The 22,063-nt window shown below is 38.7% G+C and overlaps 1 protein-coding gene across 4 annotated transcripts in view; it reads right to left on the bottom strand.

Moving 5' to 3' along the window:
* LOC111865214 (RING finger protein 207) overlaps positions 1-21,855 on the bottom strand; it is a 47,076-nt gene extending 25,221 nt beyond the window's left edge. For 2 of the 4 annotated variants that reach the window (XM_023853073.2, XM_033751744.1), the window contains exons 1-8: positions 21,215-21,855; positions 20,844-21,131; positions 17,192-17,340; positions 13,128-13,234; positions 10,777-10,938; positions 9,113-9,285; positions 4,878-5,069; positions 1,644-1,783 (exon numbers count right to left, since the gene is read on the bottom strand). In XM_023853073.2, coding sequence (XP_023708841.1) covers positions 1,644-1,783; positions 4,878-5,069; positions 9,113-9,285; positions 10,777-10,938; positions 13,128-13,234; positions 17,192-17,340; positions 20,844-21,055 — 1,135 coding nt within the window. In that variant the 5' untranslated portion in view covers positions 21,056-21,131; positions 21,215-21,855. Of the gene's footprint in view, positions 1-1,643; positions 1,784-4,877; positions 5,070-9,112; positions 9,286-10,776; positions 10,939-13,127; positions 13,235-14,790; positions 14,876-17,191; positions 17,341-20,843; positions 21,132-21,214 lie in introns of those variants that run through there. The other 2 variants (XM_023853074.2, XM_023853075.2) reach the window with 2 other exon arrangements.
* Between the last annotated feature and the right edge of the window lie 208 nt (positions 21,856-22,063).

Here is a 22,063-nt window from a genome sequence, read left to right as displayed (position 1 = left end):
GCTATTTTTTCACAAAAATCTATGATTTATTTAACATGATAGAAAATGCATATTTTATATCTTCTTACTATCCATATTTTGGAGTATAAACATTCAATGAAAGGGGTAGGGATTACATGAGGAACATAAAGAGTGCTCTCATATTTATATAACCTCTTGTACTCAAAACATACCATTTATTAGCTGTCGTTTACAAGCAAAAGATCTATCAACTACCTGCTGCATGCCCACAAAACATGAAAATCTGGCTCATATATATATGTTATTCTATGGTCCAGTTCTATGGATATTGGTGTCTTTCTTTGCTTTGAATTGGTAAAACATCCCTTTGGAACATTCTTGATCTTCAGGCATGGTGTGAAATGGTTGGCTTTTGGCTTGACCATTGTCTGATCCATCAGCCATTACGGTAGCCTATCTTTCCTGGCAAAACTGTTCCAAGTGTTTGGATTTAAAATCTTCCATTTTCCATATTGCACATCTGTTTCTGTGTCAACAATATTCCACCAAACAGAACAGTGATAATATTTCATCTTTGTTCTTCAAAATGGTGACCAACCTCAAAAAAGTCAGTCTGTGCAATCTTCCTAGTTTGCTCTTTGAGGAGTCACTGTCTTTACTGAAATTTTACTTCAAACAGCATATTCAAGATTAAGAATTCTGTTTCATTGCCATAATTCAGGTTGAACACTTCTTAACTAAAGTAACATGCAACATAATCACAGTTACATTTTCAACTCCCCTTCACTGGATGCAAGATAAACACATCACAATGAAGTAAGCTACTGGGCTGAGGACCAGTTCAGCTGACACCACATGATGACAATTTCTCATTGGCTAAAATTTGGTGGGACTTGATGTTTGGCTTTCCACTAGTTCTAAACGCAGCTCTCAAAACAATGTCCCCTACTGTGGCTATGAAAGTTTTTGAGGGGTCGGCTGTTTCTCAAACAGCATATTAAAGTGGCGTGAGGCTGTTAAAAACTTCCACCTCTAGGTCAGGTAAATTCTCTTTTCACAGATAGAGTACCTCACTTAGACTCTTGAATGTGCACTGTCTTCTCACAGAAGAGACCCAGGGATGGGTTAATAGTACTTTCATGAACTGCCTGCAATAATTAGCTTGAAAAGAATATTGTAATTATAGTTGGTGCATCAAGTTATGGAAGNACCGGTTCTCACGGTCTCTTCGCTTGCAGATTTCTTATATTTTTTCTTCTACCCTGAAGATGGAGGCGATACGTTCCTCCGAAACGTCGGTTAACACCACATATACACGGTGCCAAATCCCAGAAGACTGCTTTCTTCATAGACACCGCCGTGAAAGCCTCAAATCTTACAAATGTTAAGAACTTTACAGCGCCCATGATTGGTTTTTGTCAGCACGAATCATAAACATTCTATCATGGTTACAATGTTAATATTCTTCATTCTCTCCAGTGTTGAAACAAAATGTTGCTTACAGAACAATAAAAACAAATATGGACACAAACATTTACATTCAAGCATTTTTCAGGCTGAAACATGCTAAACTTAATTTTTTATATCTACACACACACACACACACAGCCCTCCTACCTAATTTTCCTCATGGCACAAGTCCCGTTCCACAATACTGTTTACAACATTCCACAACATCTCACCTGACACCTGTGGCCCCATTTCCCCACCTGCTTGCTGTTGCTGTTGTGTAGCTGTGATGACACTTTTTCCAACCCATGGTTCCAGAGCATGAGAGAATTCATTACGATAATTGGTACGAATCTGACTTGACTGAACAGGCCTGAAAACACAAACATTCAATTAGTCAAAGAGAACATTTTGTTTAGAATACGGTAATATTTACATAAAAACAAAGAGTTCTGTGAGGAACCTATAACCCCTGGTTTTCTTCAAATGCTTCAATGTGTATTGAGAGGGCAGCACACATATGAATTAACAATCATATAACTAATTATGCTTTTCATGCTTAATTCTCATTAGCAGACATTTTCATTATAAATTCTGCAGAATTTCCAAAGATCTACAAGTATGGAAACTCTCACAACCCTACATTAAAATCCACTCCCCCATTTACCTTCATGGCATAGTGCTTAATTAGCTGAGCACAGGGACAACTTTACTTTCTACCTTTTATATTAAGCGATGATACTGTCATTCCTTCTGACAGGTTCACATTGATCAAACTGATACTAACAGTAGTAGGAATGGGGGAATGAGGGCAGGCTCTAGTGTCATGAGGTTCACATCAATTTTCATACAATCTGTTAATGTTTGATAGTTTTGTTCACAGTACATAAGTATGTAATAAATACCGATCCAATGCAAACATGTAGTTTTTTTATGTGTGATTTATGCTATTCCAATCCATATTACAGCCATACCTCAGACTTACAGCTTAAATGTGCTCCTAAATGTGCATTGTAAGCAAAAAAATAATCATATGTCAAGTTCATTATAACATAGGAAGTATAGGGTCATGCTCATGGAGCTCAAGGTTCAGACCCATTTATCAATATTTTAGCCCCTACCATGCTACAATTTTATTGCTTCTATTACAAAATCAATAAAAGGTCATCAACTAACATAGACTCATCTGTTTGTGACTAGATTTGGGGTTTGGACTTGAATTGAATTTACTGAATGATTATGACAAATGACTGCAACACTATCGCTAATCTACACTCTATAATTCACTACAGCACGCATAAGTCTTTTCAGTAAGTGCTGTCTCCAATGGTCGCTGCCAGCAGCTTCTAACGATGGAGATTCCTCTGCTTCCTTGCTCACAGCCAACCAACAACTGTGAGTGCTGACTCATGATTAGGGACCATATTTTAATGCAGATGCATGTTGCTTTCTTGCAACCAGAAAGTATGCGCGTTTGGATATATGTATGAATTACTTAATTTCTTAAATTTTGGACATGGTTTGATGGTGCACATAAATGCATATTTTGCCTGTTTTATGAATAAGCATCATATTTTCGAAGATCTCTATTTATACTGCATATTTCCTTTTTAAAATGTTTATCATATACATTTTTTAATTTTCAATTTTTCAATCATGGTCATGTGTATACAAGTTTTCTTTTCCATATTAGAATATGTTGCATATTTCACTCAACATTTCATCATGATTCATGTTTCTGATGCAATACCAAGGATGGGACTTCCCTGATCCCTCTAATCGTAACTTGCCTCATCTGCGTACCATCAAAGTGGCCGCGAAGAGATTAGTTGGAAGTAGTATGTAGTCGCTATCAACATAATACTATTCAACTGATAAGGGACTTCACTTAGTTATTTCCAAAGTCTCCATGAGGTTCATTACACTTCTTCATTTGAAGCTGGGGGCCATTCACATTAATGGTGACTAGTCTGTAGTTAAGTTTGTTTAGCTTTCTGTAGTCATGTCCATGATGTGTATGTACTGACCGTCTTCTAGTGCACACAATCTCACTTGTCACTTCACTACATGTTTCGGCATCACTGTGCCATCCTCAGGTGTGTTATTTACGTTAAACTATTGCACTGCTCGCCTGAGTCAACTTCACTACAGCTTACTTCAGGATGTATGGAGTAACTGGGTCTCTCTTGGGCAGTCCTGCAGTGATGTCCAGTCTGGTGACTGTAACTGATGCTTCTGTATCGATGGTCACAAGGCATTGTTTATCACCACCTCTTGGCTCTAGTGTTGAACATGAAGCGAGGGAGGAAGAATGGATATAGTGATATTCTTCCCCTCCCACTGGCTCCTTCTTATATGGTCTGTTCAAAAAGTTTCAGAACTATTTTTTATAATTCTTTCAGACATGCCTGCAACTGAGGGAGCCCTAGCACCTTCAAAGTGCTCCTCTCCTGCATCAATGCACTGCTCCCACTACCGTTGCCACTTCTGGAAACAGTCCTGGTACGGTGTTTTCGGGACTGTGCATAGGTCAGTCTGTGAATTTTTCATAATCTCTTGAATTGTTTGAAATTGTTATCCTTTGAAAGTGGATTTCGGTTTGAGAAATAAGAAAAAGTCTGCCACAGCCAGGTCAGGTGAGTAGGGTGCCTTAGGAAGCACAGCTCTGTTCGTGTTGGCCAAAAATGTGGGATGAAAACCTTTCATGGCTCCAGTTTGCCTTTAATTCTGCTCGCCATGAATCCCCCAAGGCGATCCCCTTCAGTCTCATTTTTTCTTTACACCGAACTCACCACCGTCTAACCTGTGGTCCATCAAGGATTTACTTCCTGATCATCTGGATGGACTTTCCATTCAGGAGCGATGGGAGGCTGTGAGGAGAAATCTCCAGTTTGCTCATGTGGCAGTCCGGAGGAATTACGGTCGACGTCAGTAATCAGCAGCAGCCCCCTTTGACCTAGTGTCACCCCCCGCGCCCCCAGTGGTGAATTTTGGAGGGGAAGGATGTAAGACCCCGTGTCTGCGTTACGTCAGAGGGCGTCCCCCCCTTTCTACTACCTTCCCCCTTCCACTGTTCCAATTCCTAGTTCCCGACAGCTCAGGTCCAACGAGAGTGTTCCATTCTGTTGTCGGAGCTTGAACTGTTCAGTCGATTCACTTTTCCTGGTCTGTACAATTTTGATTGGCTGATTGCCGGAGGCCTATTACCTCCAGGGACTTACATTGTATTCGCATTTAGTACTTAATATATATATTGTCATTTGATTGTCATTTGTTATAGTGTCTTTGTGTTGGTACGTCCTACCCAAAAACCAAATTTCGGTCTTCAAGACCTTTTCATGTTTCACAAGGTACAACATCAATTTCTGTCAACACTGAATTGAAATGATTGAATTTCCTGGATAAAGGTCCTTCTAACTACACACACTACAATGAAACTGTCTGAAAATATGGCACGTTAATCCTACCTAGGTGGTTGACTAAGCTGGGAAACAGCAGCTAAGCGATCCATCATTGGGTAAGCCAGATCCAGGAACTGATACTTATTAGCTGCAGAGGAGAATGATGAGCAGAGAAGCAGGTGAAGCTGAAGAAGTGGCAGAACCGTACCCAAGTTGACCAGCTGACCTCGAAACTGACGCTCCTTTGTCTCAAACTGCCTGCAAAAATACAAAACTAATATAAATTTTTCTTTACTGTAGAATTTTTCAGCTGAGTCTAACTAAACTCAAAAATACTGACAGAACTACAACCAAAACATACTTCCACTTTAAGTACTCTTGAATCAGGTTGCACAATGAATTAAAGAAGTTTAACAAATACAGTGTAACTGTGAAAGAACAACCATGCCTTATAAAAAGAACATTTCTGCAACAGAAATCAATGGGACCATGAGTTTCTTAATCTTACTTACTTACTTACTTACGGAGCTGAGCCCTTCTTGAGAAGCCAAATCTGCAGCTACTCAAGAATTTCCCAGAATTTATGGAACATGAAGGTTCATTACCATGTTCACAAGAGCCCTCCACTGGTCCTTATCCTGAGCCAGATCTATCCAATCCATACCATCCCATCCTATCTCTCTAAGATCCATTCTAATATTGTCCACCCACCTACACCTTGGTCTTCCCTGTGGTCTCTTTCCTTCTGGCTTTCCCACCAATACCCTATATGCATTCCTCGTCTCCCCCATTCGTGCTACATGACCTGTCCACCTCATCCTCCTTGACTTGATCATTCTAATTATACTCGCAGAAGAGTACAAGTTATGAAGCTCCTCATTATGCAGTCTTCTCCAACCTCCTGTCACTTCATCTCTCTTCGGTCCAAATATTCTCCTCAACACCCTGTTTTCAAACACCCTCAGTCTATGTTCCTCCCTTAATGTCAGAGACCAAGTTTCACACCCATACAGAACCACAGGCAAAATTATAATCCTGTATATTCTAATTTTTATGTTTTTGGACAGCAGACGAGAAGACAAAAGGTTCTGGACTGAATGGTAGCAAGCATTACCAGAGTCCAACCTCCTCTTAATTCCCTTATCAACATGGAAAAATCTCACACTGGACTGAGGGCTTTTTCTGACACTTTTCATCATTATGCATGAATTCTAACCAGCTGCAATTTCCCTCTCCTCCCCCATTTTTTTTTCTATGCCAAATGCACTTGGAGTGTCATTTCCAAAGATATTTATAGATGGCGATCTGTATAGAGGAATAAATGACTTTAAGAGGGGTTAACAACCTAGAAGTAACTTAATGAAGGATGACAATGGTGATCTACTTGCAGATTCCCACAACATTTTGAATAGGTGGAAAAACTACTTTTCTCAGTTGTTGAATGTACATAGGGTCAGTGATGTTATGCAGATAGAAATACATACAGCTGAGCTGTTAGTACCTGATCCTAGTCCTTTCGAGATTGAAATTCCTATTGCAATATTGAAAATGTATAAATCGCCAGGTATTGATCAAATTCTGGCAAAACTTATTCAAGCAGGAGGTGGAATATTATGTTCTAAGATCCATAAGTTAGGCCGGGCCATTGCTCAAGTGGGTAGTTGCTGGATTCCCACTGCGGCAGCCCAGGTGCAATCCTGGGTCTGGTCAAGTGGGATCTGTGGTGGACAAAGTGGCACTGGGGCAGGCTTTCTCCGAGTACTTCGGTTTCCCCTGCCAATTTTCATTCCACCAATTGATCCACAATTACCCTCACCTATCATCTGGGGCTGTTACAATAAGCCAGAAGTGGCCGCAGAACAAGGGACTTAGTCCCACCCCACTAGCAATAAAAAAAAAGATCCATAAGCTAATTACTTCTATTTGGCATAAGGAAAAATTTCCTGATCAGTTGAAGGGTCTCTTATTGTACCAGTTCACAAGAAGGGTGATAAAACTGACTGTAGTAATTATATGGGGATAGCACTACTTTCAACTTCATCCAGTTAGTCTTCTCTCAAGGTTAAGTCCATACATAGATGAAATTATTGGGCATCATCAGTGTGGGTTTCAATGTAATAGATCAACTACTGATCACATCTTTTCCATTCATCAGATACTGGAGAAAAATGAAAGTACAATGAGACAGTACATCAGCTATTCGTAGACTTCAAGAGAGCCTATGATTCAGTTATGAGGGAAGTAATATTCTGATAGAGTTTGGGGTACCCATGAAACTAGTTAGGCTGATTAAAATGTTTTTAAACAAAAAGTATAGTAAACTCCACATGGGTAAACATCTGTCTGACAATTTTCCTATCCAGAATGGTGTAAAACAATGCTTTATCGCCACTGCTTTTCAACTCTGCTTTAGAATATGCCATTAGGAAGGTCCATGAAAACAAGGTGGGTCTGAAATTAAATGGGACACATCAGCAGTTGATGTATGCTGATAATGTGAATATACTGAGGGTATTTGAGAACAGGGTATTGAGGAGAATAATTGGACTGAAGAGAGATGAAGTGATAGGTTGGAGAAAACTACGTGAGGAGGAGCTTCATAACTTCTAGTCTTCTCCAAGTATAATTAGAATTATCAAGTTAAGGAGGATGAGATGGTAAAGGCATGTAGCACGGATGGGGGAGAAGGGGAATGTATATAGGATATCGGTGGGAAAGCCAGAAAGAAAGAGAACACTGGGAAGACCAATATGTAGGTGGGTGGACAAGATTAAACTGGATCTTAGATAGCATGGGATGGGATGGATTGGATTTATGTGGCTCAGGTTAGGGCCAGTGGAGGGCTTGTCTGAACATGGTAATGAACCTTCAGGTTTCATAAAATGCTGGTAAGTTCTTGAGTAGCCACACAATTGGCTGCTTCTCAGGAAGGTCTCAGCTCCATGAGTGAGTGAGTGATTTATAGAAGGCACTTTGAGTCTCTTCTCTGTCTAGTAAAAGAAAGTTTGCAGTCCAGAATATGAGTAGTGTATGCATGACAAGAATTTATTCACCATTCAGGCAAATGTGTTTAGTGCTATGTGAAGAGCTGCAATTGAAAAACATCTGCCAACTCCCCTTAACATTACATAACTGCTGTAGGGACAATGATATTAGGGCTTCATTTAGCATTATATTATGGCCTGAGTTCAAGCACCCTCCAAATTTCAGCCAATGAGAAATGTCCATTATGTGACATCATGTGAACCTCCCTTCAGTCCAGTAGCTGTTTTTGTTTTGGTATATCATATCATCTGGCTAGTGAACAGCAGCTGAAAATGTTTCTGTGACTGTGCTGTGTGCAGCTGAAGTTAAAAATTGTCCAACCCTATTCACAGTGAAGACAGAGAAATGCTTGGACTTGAATATGAAGTTTAGAGTAACTTCTCCATGAAGTCTGCTGCTTGTCACAGGGCAAACAGGAAGATGCTATGAACAAACTCTTTCAATACTGCCCATATGCTGGTGAGTTTGACCAATCCAGTGTGCTTAAGACTTCCTCCTTCATGACAGAGCTGAAGGAAGACTGCTACACTTGCACAGATGGTTTCACCACTGGCAATTTTTAGCACATCTTCTTGGCCCATTCACTTTGACATGAAAAGGATGAAAACATCTCTGTCTAAGACTCTTATCTGATGTCAAATTTCCAAGCAATGCAGCTTCATTAACAACTGCATCAGTGACCACGTTGGTGTGATAGCCTGTGCCCCTGCCCTGTGGAGATGGGTAACCTGATGCAGAATCTCAATAACAATAAAACGGTCTGATGCATATGAATAAAGATTCTGCAAGGCACTTTGGCAGTCTGTAAGAGGAAAAAATATTGCTGGTGATGATACTTAATAAACAGAACTTGTTACACAGATAAGTTTGGCCACATAAATGCTTTAGAACTATGGAGGTGGTAGGAGAAAACCAATCTTTTGTAGAAGAATGCCCATCCTGTTTAACTGTGAACAAATGACCTGTCAGTATAAACTGTCATGTATTACAGACAGGCAGAAAACAGTGCTGAAAATACTATCAATATGAAAAGGCATATATTTTTCCCTTCACTTGTTTGGCCAGTTGAAGGACAAAGATCATATTTATATGCCAATTTGATTAGGTGAGAGTCTTACTGGAATAGGAATTTTAACAGAAAATCTGCCATCACATAATTTTGTACAGAGAACCCTCTTGAACCACTTTCTGAACAGGTATTCCTAAGAACATAGTTTTTAGAAATCTGTTGCTGTACCTTAATAATTAACACTCACCTTTGCACTTCCATGATCATACTCGCATGTGTCTTAGCTATAGCTTCCTGCATCCCCTGGCAGAAACTGTTGATGGTGTGTTTCTCAGACTCCATGTTTTGTTGCAGCTCATCCAAAAGTGTCTTGAACATAAACAGGCCCTCACGGACTGAATTCTGCAGGTCACACAACGACTGCAAACAATGCCAATGAATAAGCAGGAATTTCTCACACTACAGTTCTAAATGTTACAATGAATCTTCCTCCACAACAAGCTGGGCTTCTTTCCTCCATGCATGATCATGGGATTAATCCTTGCTTTATCATTTCACCCCTCATATATAGGATGTTGTACGGAAAACTGAAACTTAATGCAGCAGTCTAGCAAAGCCTGCAAGTCTGCAGTTTTAATCAAGGATTTATGACCCGAGAAATACTGGCTTCATTTAGATCAAGGTTTGAAATTTTCATTTTTAATCAAACTGACTAAAACAATGGTTTTTTGTCAATGGCCTGGATCAATCCTAGTCTTCTTATATCCTCATCAACAGAAATGGACTGGTTTAGATTTGGTTTGCAAATTTATTACACAAGGGTCGCAGAGAAAGTGAAGCAACATTTTTTTTTTCTTATTCACAATTTATTGTACTAAAACTCCAAATACATCACACTGTTACCTAAACCTATTTTTCAACATAGTTCCCTTCTAAATCTATGCCCTTATACCCCCAAGATACAAGAGCCTGTACGACTTGAAGGAACCACTCTTCAGATCTCTGTCCAATCACCTCTTTACTTCAGAAATGACATCCATCATCGTCCCACCCCCCACCCCACCATTTCCACCATTATGGAAACAGTTTCAACATCAAAGCCCAGGCAAATATTTCTTCATGAACTGCTTACGGTAATTACCACATACCATGCTTCTGTTATCCTACATATGGCATCTAATAGTGTAAAGACAAGATTGTTTCCTTGATTCATACATTTCTGGAGAAGACTTGTTCAACTTGAAGGCTACTATTTTCTGGGAGCAGCAACCAAGCAAAACAACCCTTCTAAGGGCCACTTATTCTTTCACTCTTCTTCCTACTTCTATGGATTCACTAAACTTCAAGCAGGTTTTGTGGAGAAAAAAAAAAGCTCTGTGAAAAGGCATGGAATACAGGATTTAAGACAAAATAACTGTTGGTGGTATTTTTGGATGTATGCTTACTACATCAGCAAGGTGAAAACAAAAGCACAATAGATCATTGAAGGTCGCAGTGTGAGAGCTGGTTTTTATGGCTCACACCTATACTCAAGGTGAAAACAACATATATAAGCAACCAAGACTACTGGCAGATGTGAATGTTAGAGACAGAAGAAGGGAATAAGAGATTATGGTACCTACTTATGTACAGCTAAATACGAACATTTTCATACATGCTATCATCAGAATATATGGCCTTAAGGAAAAATCAGTGACATCATTTCAAACAAACACAGTACTGCAGTAAGGATCTATAAGCAAAATGGTTAACTTATGTAACTATGAGACTAAAGAGCATGAGAGTTTAAACTTAGTTTGAAACCAATGTACAGGCAACGATAAAAACGCCAACCTACCACTAATTAAACATAAGGAACGTATGAAGGATATTGGCTGTGGTTTCCATGATGGCATGTGGGGGCATACTTACCAAAACTGCTCGATCAAGTTTTTTACATCCCTGTGTATATGCAGTGTCGATGTCAACACACTGTAACCTGGCTTCTGCTGGGGTATCCCGGAAACAGTTGACACACAGCATATTCTTTTGTGTGTTGGAGAACATAATGTACTGCTCCCCATGCACTGCACACTGAATTATAAAAACAAAAAATGAAATATCCTTTACAAAAGCACGAAAGCAGGAGAGCATCAAAGATGCAATAACTTGTATTTCTGCTTCGCAGTCTAATTTCACAAATATGCAGAAAATATTCAGCGCTCCATATTTCAGCATGTCTGACCCATGGCTATAAATTTCCAATGTAACTTTCATCACATAAATATTTATGTCAGAAGCTTCCAATTTCAATAAAATGGGTGCACTGCAGGTTTCTGCTGTAACTAACTAACTACATGGAGCTGAGCTCTTCTTGAGCTGCTGTCACTTGTGCAGTTAATCAAGAATTTCCCACCATTTGATGGAACCTGAAAGTTCATTATCATGTTCACAAGAGCCCTCCACTTGCCCCTGTCCTATGCCTGATTAATCCAGTCCATGCCACTCCATTCTATTTAAGATCAACTTTAATATTATCCACCCACCTACATCTAGGTCTTCCTAGTGGGCTCTTTTCTTCCAGCATATCCACCATTATCCTGCATGCACTCCTATTCCTCCCCATTCGTGCTACATGCCCTGCCCATCTCATCCTCCTTGGCTTGATCACTCTAATGATGCTTGGCAAACAGTCCAAGTTATGAAGCTCCTCATTATGCATTTTTCTCCAACCTCCTGTCACTTCATATCTTTTTGGTACAAATATTCTCTTCCCACTTTGTTCTCAAACACCCTCAGTCTATGTTCCTCCCTTAACGTCAGAGACCAAGTTTCACACCTATACAGAACCACAGTCAAAATTATACTTTTATATATTCTAATTTTTATGTTTTTAGACAGCAGACAGGAAGACAAAAGGTTCTGGGCTGAATGGTAGCAAGCATTAGCCAAATTTGATTGCCTCTTAATTTTCTCCTGAATCAAATTTTGATTTGTTACCGTCATTTGCAAATATTTGAACTGTGGGGCATGTAACATGTAAAATCCCGAAGCTTCTCAAATGAACACACACCTAGTGACCACACTCAAAGGCATCACCTATCAGCTGGGACTGGTACAATAGGCCAGAAGTGGCCGCAGTACAAGGGACTTAAGGTCATTTTACACATATTTGTGACGTGTCAGTACCACGTCAGTTAAGTTTCAGTGACATCTGTAACGTCTCAGTGAAGGCTATACGCACTATCAGTATTGTTTCAGTAGTTCAAAGTCAGTGATTTTCGAGATGACAAAGTTTAAGGACATTGAATTGGCAGTGATTGCAATAATTCTGGATGAAGAGGAAAGGAAACAGCATGAGGTGAAAAAACGGAAGTGGGAACATGAGGCATGGGTGAACAGAGAACGTGATGGAAAATTCGGTACCCTGTATAAGGAACTAACTGATGGTAAGACGAAATTGTTTGGATATCTCAAAATGTCTGAAAATTGTTTTAACATATTTATGAGTAAAATAGAGGTTAATTTAAAACATCAAGACACCCACTGGAGAAAGGCTATAACACTGCTATAACATCTGCTTTCATTTCTTTTCCTATCATATTCCAAATATCAGTTTTGAAACTGCTGTTCATGTACTTTGGCTGTGATAAATCATTAAGAACAGGATAACTGCGAACCAGTTCAATAAGTCATTTGTCATTCATTTTTCTTCACAAATATGCACAAACTCCACACCACAATGCGTCCACGAAACAGGGAAAATATCGTTGGTGATGATACACAACATCACAGAACGGATACGGCACTGATACTGACGCCTACAATATGCACTGTGCCGGATATGTGGGGATGTGTCCATCAAGTTCAAAGAAACGATATGAATCATCACCAACACTGATGAAATTTCACAGAACTGACCAGACGCGGAACTGACACATCACGGATATGTGTAAACAGACCTTTAGTCCCACCCCACTAGCAATTAAAAAAAAAAGTCAAACATCTACAGGTTCAACACATGTTATATATATACACAACAGTAAAGATGATATCCTGTGGGAAGAAGGTAATGATGCAGTCACATAAACATATGAATACTGTTACATTTCTTTAACTCCAGAATGCAAACTGTGTGTAAAATGCACATATATCCAATTTCAACTGACATAAATGTTCTTTTTCTGGAAATTCAAATTTTAAGAGGGGGATCAATTTATACTTTGGTAAATATGTAAATGTGGTATTTGGTCAACAATACAAGTACATAAAACTGAACTTACCCGACGATGGCCTTCCTTTAAACATTTTGACATGTGGACAACTTCATGCGTAGAGAACATTTTTGCTCGGTGTGTGTTCTCACGACAGTGGTTACACAGAGCCTGGCCTGATAAAAATCATACAGCAAGCTTATAAAATTATTTCATGGCAATTTTTATTTATTTATAATTTATTACATAATCAAATACGCATAAATGAAATACCAAACACTTTGTTCACAAAAGTATATACTAAAAGAATTAGTCACTGGCACGGTGAATTTAAGGTCCTGATGGATTGGACTCTGCAGGTATTTATGTTATTCCCACCAAATGAATTTGTGTCTCACCATACAAATAAGCATTATATAAATATTTAACAAATACACAAAATTGGTCTCTGAAAATTAACTTTTCAAGAAAGTATTGAGGAAAAACAAGTATATATTTTGAGAATATGCAAGCTCACAGTTATATTCTCTTGCACTATTCTTTAAAATGAATGTGATGATCTCTTTATGTACCACAAAACATTATATATTTTATGATCAAAATTCTTTCATGACTTAGTGAAATGCAGGATAATGGGAACTGAAATTTATGCTCCTGGTTGTTGGTGGAGTTAGTGCTCGAGACTGGACTTGAGGCTGAAAAGGCAGCCACCTCCATACATGATGAAAACAGAATAATCATGCATGCACATGAATTTATGGATTCAATACTATGCACACAGCAGCCTGCCACTACACCCTATTCAAAGTCAGTTCTGTTCAATTCAGTCCACAACCTTACAATTTATGTCTCTTAAGACCCACTTTAATATTATCCTTTCACTTATGCCTAGGCTTCCTAAGTGATCTCCTTTTTGAGTTTATTATGCCTACAATTTTTACTGGAATTCTTATCCACGCCATCCGTACCATACATCATGCCCTTCTCAGCCTCCTTGATTTCATCACCTTAATAATGTTAGGTAATCAGGACAAATTACATAGATGCTTCTTCTTCATCCTCCTTTTACTTCCCCTCCCTAGGAGCTAAATATTTGCTTCCACATTTTGTTCTAAAACACCCTTAGTCTATATTCTTCAGTTATACAAAACAAATAAATTTATAGTTTAGTATATTTAAATGTTTATGTTTTTAGACAGAAAACAGGAAAGCAAAAGAGTGTAATCTGAATTGTATAGCATGCATTCCAAAAACTGAATAAGCTTTCAATTTCTTTGTGAATGCTAATTCTGATTTGTTACTGACATCCCAAAATAGCTGTCTTCATATCACAATTTTAACCTGTATTCTGCTACTGAGACAGGAAAATATACAAAGCTTTCTCTATGGCTATGTCTCAACGCTTGCAACAAACAGTTCCAGTATATTTCTTCATGGTACACATGTTCTCACTTATCAGTTAACGCAGAAGTTGAAGTGTACCATTTAATTTCAATTCCTCCTGACTTTATTGGGCCTTCCTAAGAGTGTATTATAAAGCGAAATTGAAAAGCAGTAGTTATAAAAGCATCTCGCTCTTGCAGACCATTCTGCACAGGAAATGTATCAGACAAATATCTGCCTATAATTATTTTATTATAAATTTTGATTAAACACATCATAATTAGGCTGTGAACTGCTTTTAAACAAATTAACTGCATATAATGAACAGAAAAGAAAAACAAAACAAAACCTTAAGCAATCATGCAATATGTCCTCCATCATTCCATTTGTCTTCACGTCACACCAAACAGCCAATTCTTGTAGCTAGTCAGAGTCTAAAAAGAACAAAAATATATAATTACTAAAATATAATATAAAAACAATAACTAAATTGCACACATCTACTACTGCAATCCATATGGCATAAACTGATTAAAGGCTTCACAACAGAACACCTAACCATTTTACCATACATATCAGCCTGTTGCAAGGCTTCTACCTAAACAAAGGACAACACAAACACAGAATAAACACATTCATACACCAAACAACCATGCCCTCAGTGGGATTCGAACCCATGGTCCCAGCATCCAAGCAAGCGGAGACAGTTCATGCCTTAGACTGTGTGGTTACCGTGACCGGCATTACTTAGTAAATACTATCTTTATTCTGTTACTGGTATGTTTGTGTACAACTAAGCATACAAACTACTATATGAAAATAAATGCTGTACATGATACTGTATTTCTCTACTGTAGGCCCTGGGTACCAAGCAAATTATAAAACAAAATTATATAAAACCATTACATAACAGAAGTGCCTGCTTCAGACACTGTGCTCGCAGAAAGTTGTCAAAATATATGGTACACAGGACCTTTGGTACCAAACTTGAAAATGCTTACATATACAGGGTTATTAAAAAAGAATGAACCGATTTCATGACGCATTGCTTCAGTTCTCAAGCATCGTCATGGAATGAGTCAGTGACCATTTGAAAGAGGAGTTATCTAAGTTGTGAATGGCTGCCACAGGGGCACTGAAGTCGTGTCGTTCTTCTGGCAACATTCAGTTGTTCGTTTACCCTCGGAATGGCAAGTCCTCAGCAAAAGGCGTTCTGCGTTCTCGAATTCGCGAAAACAAATTCGGTTGTCACGGTGCAACGTGCTTTTCGAAGGTGATTTGGCATTAATCCGCCCTGTCCTAAGAACATTCAACGGTGGTTTCGACAGTTTCAAAAAAGTGGGTGTCTGTGTAAGGGAAAAAGTCCAGGACGATCACGAGTCTCGGAGGAACACGTGGCGAGAATCTGTGCTGCATTTGAGAGGAGCCCGCGGAAGTCAACAAATCGAGCTTGCCATGAGCTTGTGATCCCTCAATCCACTGTCTGTGTGCGCTAACAGTACGTCTACATTTGAAACCATACAGACTGCAGCTCATTCAGGCACTTACCAATGACGACAAAAGGAAGCGGATGGAATTTTGTGATTCAATGTTGGAGATGATGGATGACGAAACCTTCATTTCATGTTTAATTTTTAGTGATGAAGCGACTTTTCACTTGAGCGGTACAGTCAATCGTCACAATGTGCTTATTTGGGGAACAGAGCACCCACATGAAACAGTTGAGCACGAAAGAGATTCCCCTAAGGTGAACGTCTTCTGTGCTGTATCTCAGGACAAGATTTATGGTCCCTTTTTCTTTGAAGGAAACACCGTTACAGGACAAACCTATCTCAATATGCTCCAAAACCGGCTCTTCACTTCACTGCAAGCAGATTCGCATGACTTCATTTTTCAACAAGATGGAGCACCGCCCCATTGGCACCTGATGGTCCGAGCTTTTTTAAATGAAAAAGTGCCCCAGCGATGGATTGGTTGGAAGGGGGCCCGAGACCTTGCTCTTTGTGCTTGGCCTGCAAGATCCCCAGACCTCACGGTGTGTGATTTCTTCTTGTGGGGATATGTAAAAGATCACGTTTATGTTCCACTGCTACCCACTAACCTCGATGACCTTAAACACTGAATAACAACAACGATTAACTCAGTACATGCTGATACGCGCCTGGGAGGAATTCTCTTATTGCATTATGTTGCCCATGCTGCAGGTGGGGGCCACACTGAACACTTGTAAGACAGGAAACAAAAGTTGATTGTGAGTAGAATACTTGTGACTTGGCTGGAGTATTGTATTACTTTCCTTTAATAAAATATTGCGTAATAAAATCGGTTCATTCTTTTTGAATAACCCTGTATGATGGATTGACAGGTAAGTAAAAGTAAATAATTTTCATCAGATTAGGTCCTAACAGATAATAATCTATTTCTAGTTATTTGTTGTTTACTTAAGAGTGTTGTTTGCAGTTCAGAGTCGACAGCATAGGGGTTAACAATCTAACCAGAATACGTAAACTAGAGGCAATTTCTTGAAATCTGGGTGGGCCATATCATTAAAACGGTTCAAAAAGTAGTAGTGTAACATATATATTCTCTTTTTGTCAAATTCACAAAAAGTTAAGCAAGTTGGAATATCATTTTGAAACATCAGGAACTCTGTATTAATCACATAAATACAAGTGACAGGAGAAGCTAATTACTTCTAAAATTAAACCAAATCAAACAAATGTACATCCACAAGAGCATGAGTAACCTACCACATGTTGAGCAGAAATACATTGAAGCTTTGTCACGTTTGTCACAATTGGCACAAGGTGGATTCTCTGCATTGGCCAGCTCAATAAGTTGTCGCATCAAAATGTCTACAGGTGGAAGGGAAGACCCTTCTTTTAGCACTGTTTGCTGCCTGGATAAGAAAACATGTAACTAAATTACACTGTGCTGCAAGCATTTCATTTCAATGCATATTACCTCATTCCATATTCTGATTTTCTTATATTCATAATACTGTGATCATACAAAAACTGTACTGAGATTTTAAAGAACTACCCAGCATTCCAAGTTCAAAACACAACTTCCTCCATTGCCATCTGCTTGTGCGTTCAGCCTTACTAATATTTCCAATACCTCATCAGAAAAATTACTCTATGGTATTCACCATACTTCCGTTTTCCAAACATATGTGACAGACATGAGAAGAATGAAGTGTGTACATTGCACCCTTCATTTATTTTAATTATAAATACCCTAGTCACAGACTATCAAAACTCTGTTATGAGTAAAGAAATAAAGGCAGATAATGATAAAGCAATTAATTTAAGTTTTTATTTTATTTACTTCAAAACATCTACAAGAAAAGACCCTATTATAAAGGGTTTTCACTATATGATATGGCCATGCAGCCAGAACTGAGTCCAAATATACTTTGCTTAACCTGGCTTAACAGCCAAGTAATGAAGACCATGTACCATTCATAACAAAGTTGAAAAGCAATACTGTGGGGAGGGAAGAATATAGTGCAATTTGCCTGCTGCTAACATAAAAATGTCTGGAAAACACATCTGGAATTTGTGACATGGGAATTCTATGATGCAACTCCAGGACCTCTGTAATGTCTCTATCATGCTTAACTGTGGAGGGGGGGGAAAGACACTTATCAAAGAATCTCCCACTTTTATGTTTTGGTACCTTCACATAATGCTGATGCTGAACAAGATATTATATATTTAGAGCACAATGATAAAATGTGTAAGCTATGTAAGTGTGTGCATGTGTGCATGCCTTTTATTGAACATGATATAAAATTTAAATAAAATTATACACCTGCCAAACTCACAAGAGTCTATCTATTTGTTTGTAAGGTAAAAAAGGTAAAGTTGTCCCTCTGCTTAATTAAGCACCATGCCAGAGGGAGTGGAATTATAGCTCCACCATTCTTCACCTTGAAACTAGATGGAGGTAAGCATTCAGCTTGATGTCCCAGCTTCTTTAATCCTGGGGGAAAAAGACCCCAGTGTCCACTGGATAAGAGGTTAGGTGGGTTCCAGAGCCGGCCTGGTTACTATGGAGAACAGACAAATCCTTGTACCAGTTGGGAATTCTAGCCTAGCCATCTAGCCCATAGCCTGCTGCTATACTGATTGAGCTATTCTGGCTCTACTATTTGTGTGTGAAGTTTTAAAAAGGAACAGTGACAAATAATGAGTTAAGACTTTATTATAAAACAGGCTGTATATCAGCTCGTATGATATCAGTGATGAAATAAAAAAGCATGTACTTGCGGAAAATAAATGTCTCCATGGCCTTAGGAAACACCTGAAATCCCAATTAATACCCAGGAAAACCAAAACTATGATGTATACAGTACTTATAAGATCAGTGCTATCTTATGCCTCTGAGACCTGGCCACTCTCAAAATCGGATGAAAGACTGTTAAGTATATTTGAAAGGAGGATCTTGAGATATATCTTTCGACCAGTGGAAGAAAATGGAATATGGAGGAAGAGGTGTAACCATGAGCTATACCAACTATTTAATGAACCAGACATTATTGGATTTATAAAGGTGAAAAGGCTTGAACGGGCTGGACACATAATACGTACCAGCAAGAATAGAACCATCAAGAAAATGCTTAACACCAAACCAGAAGGAAATAGGAGAGTGGGAAGACCAAGGTTAAGATGGGAAGAATGTGTGTGGCAGGACATAAAAATTTTGGGTATGAAGAACTGGAGGAATGTAGCATCGAATAGAGAAGAATGGCAAGCAATCCTGAGGAAGGCCTGAGCTCACAAAGGGCTGTCATGCCAGTGATGATGATGATGATGATGATGATGATGATATCAGCTCGTAAAATCTTGAATCAATGTAGATAAAATTTTAAAATCAGAAGAATAAAAGTCAGTTACATAAACTTGTCTACCCTTATACCACAGAAGAATGTTACATCATCAGACACATTATGGTGATCACCTCCAAGGACATTGTACAACATGCCATGATGAAAGGTATGATATTCGTTGTACTGTGGGCATTCCAACAGGCTGTGTAAAATCGTAAGGGCATACCACACTGTGTACAAACACGTGCCAAGTCATCTTATATAAAGTTTTTTGTATTGGTTTTTGTGCTCAGAACTATAAACAAACTCCAACATGTGGTACATGGGCTAGAAGAGTTCCCATTACATCAAATAACTATATATAAAACTTGAATTCAAATCGTTGTACACCTAGTTAACAGTCACTGTACTGCAAACGTGTGCCAACAGTTATTTTCTTTAGATGATAATACACTATCTTAATAACAAAAACAGTTTATCTCAGAGACACAATGTGGAACGATTTCATGGCTAGTCTCACCAAGAAAAGACTGGGTTATCATGGATACATTTATACGGCCTTCACACGAAATGCAACACATTTTAATGTCAGTTTCCTTTTCATTAATATATTTCCTCCATAATTTTTAGTGTCCTCTTGAAATATTTTTTTCCTATTCAGCAACATCATCTGTCTGGTAACCTTAGAGTAAGGAACTGGTTATGGCATTGGTGAAAACTAAGTACCACAAACAAAATTGTAAACATTCTATACTAAGCCGCATTAAACCTCTCACAGGTTTTACATAACAGAGAGAAGCAGTTGATTTCTCTTCAATTCAAAGCCATTAGCCAGAAGAGAAATACCCCCTTACACCGATATTACAGTAACACATATATTCGACTTAAAGTAAAGCAGTTTGGAAATTGATGGCCTAATTGCTGTAATTCCTCTTCAACAAACCTTTCTTAAACCAAAATTCTACTCCATACTTCAGTTGTGATAATACTTGGCCAAAGGGACTGACTGTATAGTATGTTAAGACTCATCAATTAGTGTTTACATATACCTTACATAAGTACTACTAAGATTTAGTTCTTCCAATCAGAATTCTTTCAGAATCATTGACATAGGAATTAATCCTTTCCTTAATTCATAAATAATGACTCTGTCATGCATATATACACTCTCACTCATGAAGCTGAGCCCTACTTAAGATACTGCCAATTGTGCAGCTACTCAAGAATTTCCAAGCATTTTATGGAACCTGAAGGTTCTTTCCCGTATTCACAAGAGCCCTACACTGACTCCTATCCTGAGCCAGATCTATCCAGTCCATACCATCCCATTCTATCTCTCTAAGATCCATCATAATATTGTCCACCCACCTACATCTTGGTCTTCCTAGTGGTCTCATTCCTTCTGGCTATCCCACCAATATCCTACACGAAATCCTCTTCTCCCCCATTCAAGCTACATGCCCTCCCATCTCATTCTCCTTGACATGCTGCATCCATACACATGTTATGCATAGTATTAGCACAAGGAATGTGATTCTACCAGTGGAAGAAAAAAAGACACTACATACCCACACAGTGGGCAGGTTAGCTTTCCATCGACATCTCTCCCTCGAAGACAGCGAGAGCAGAAGCTATGGTAACAACTGAGTAAACAAGGCTCTGAATAGTAATCATCACACAGGAAACACAGCAGAGGGTTACGCGGCTGAGACGCGTTTTCCCCTGTTGTCCCCTCGGCCACAGGGCCCTCTGAGGACTGGTATGCACCCCCTGACATCATCCAGAAAACTCCACCCAATCACCACGTGACACTCGAATCAACTATCTTCAGCGGAAATCATCTTACCATAAAACCACTGTAAGCAACCAAAAGAAAAGAATTACGGAAAAATACTTTAAAATGCCAACTTTAACTTGTGTATTAATAGCAATATCCTACCTCTGCATACTATACATAAAGTTTTATTCACATTTAGGTGTGAGTCTTATCATTGAAACTACCGCATCACTCATATAAGTAATAATAAAAATCTAAACAGGAACGTGACCTTTTACATTCACAAGCTTCACAAGGCCCTTGGCAAACCCCTGAGCAAGCACCAGATGATTATTGATGAAAATTAATTCACACTTGGTATCCATTTTATGTCTATATTTGGGTGCTGTTTCTACGGCTTCACTAGCGAAGTACGTTCATGTCTCGATGTCATATATCGCTAAATAAACTACCTCCACATATCGCCTCTGTTCTTAAATGGCTTTCAAGAAATGTCGTACTTCTTTTTACTTTATTTATTTCTTAAAAGTTCAGACAAAATTGAAACTGAAAGTGTATTCCTCCGCCATGTTCACCACATCTGCTCTGCACAGTTAACATTGTCGCATTCTTTCTGTAAAAGCTGATACCTTGGTATTATGCGGATGCCAGGTTTGTTTCATGTTTTAGTAAGGGATAAAACTAGTTACATTCGCAATAAAAAGGCAAATTGCTGTTATAGCGTTTACTAGTCCCGCCTATAATGAACCAACCAATCCCAACCTATACACCGAGAGAGAATCCTAGATAAATGTATAATTCTTAGTGGCCATTTTAAGTCGAAACGGTAATACCACATTTAGGTCAAAGGTCGAATGTCTCTTGTGACCCTACTTGACCCTTGAGAGATAACCATCTTTTCAATTTTTATGAGCTGCAAAATGCGTTCCATTTCTACATACTGATGAAAACCACTATATAAACAGGAATATTTTAAAAATTACCAGTTCAATAAATAATGTTCAAACAATT

This window comes from Cryptotermes secundus, unplaced genomic scaffold, assembly GCF_002891405.2.
Source record: "Cryptotermes secundus unplaced genomic scaffold, Csec_1.0 scaffold614, whole genome shotgun sequence".
In the NCBI taxonomy this organism is placed as follows: Eukaryota; Metazoa; Arthropoda; class Insecta; order Blattodea; family Kalotermitidae; genus Cryptotermes; species Cryptotermes secundus.
The sequence above is the reverse complement of the archived record's forward strand: the minus strand, read 5'-3'. Positions and strand labels throughout refer to the sequence as shown.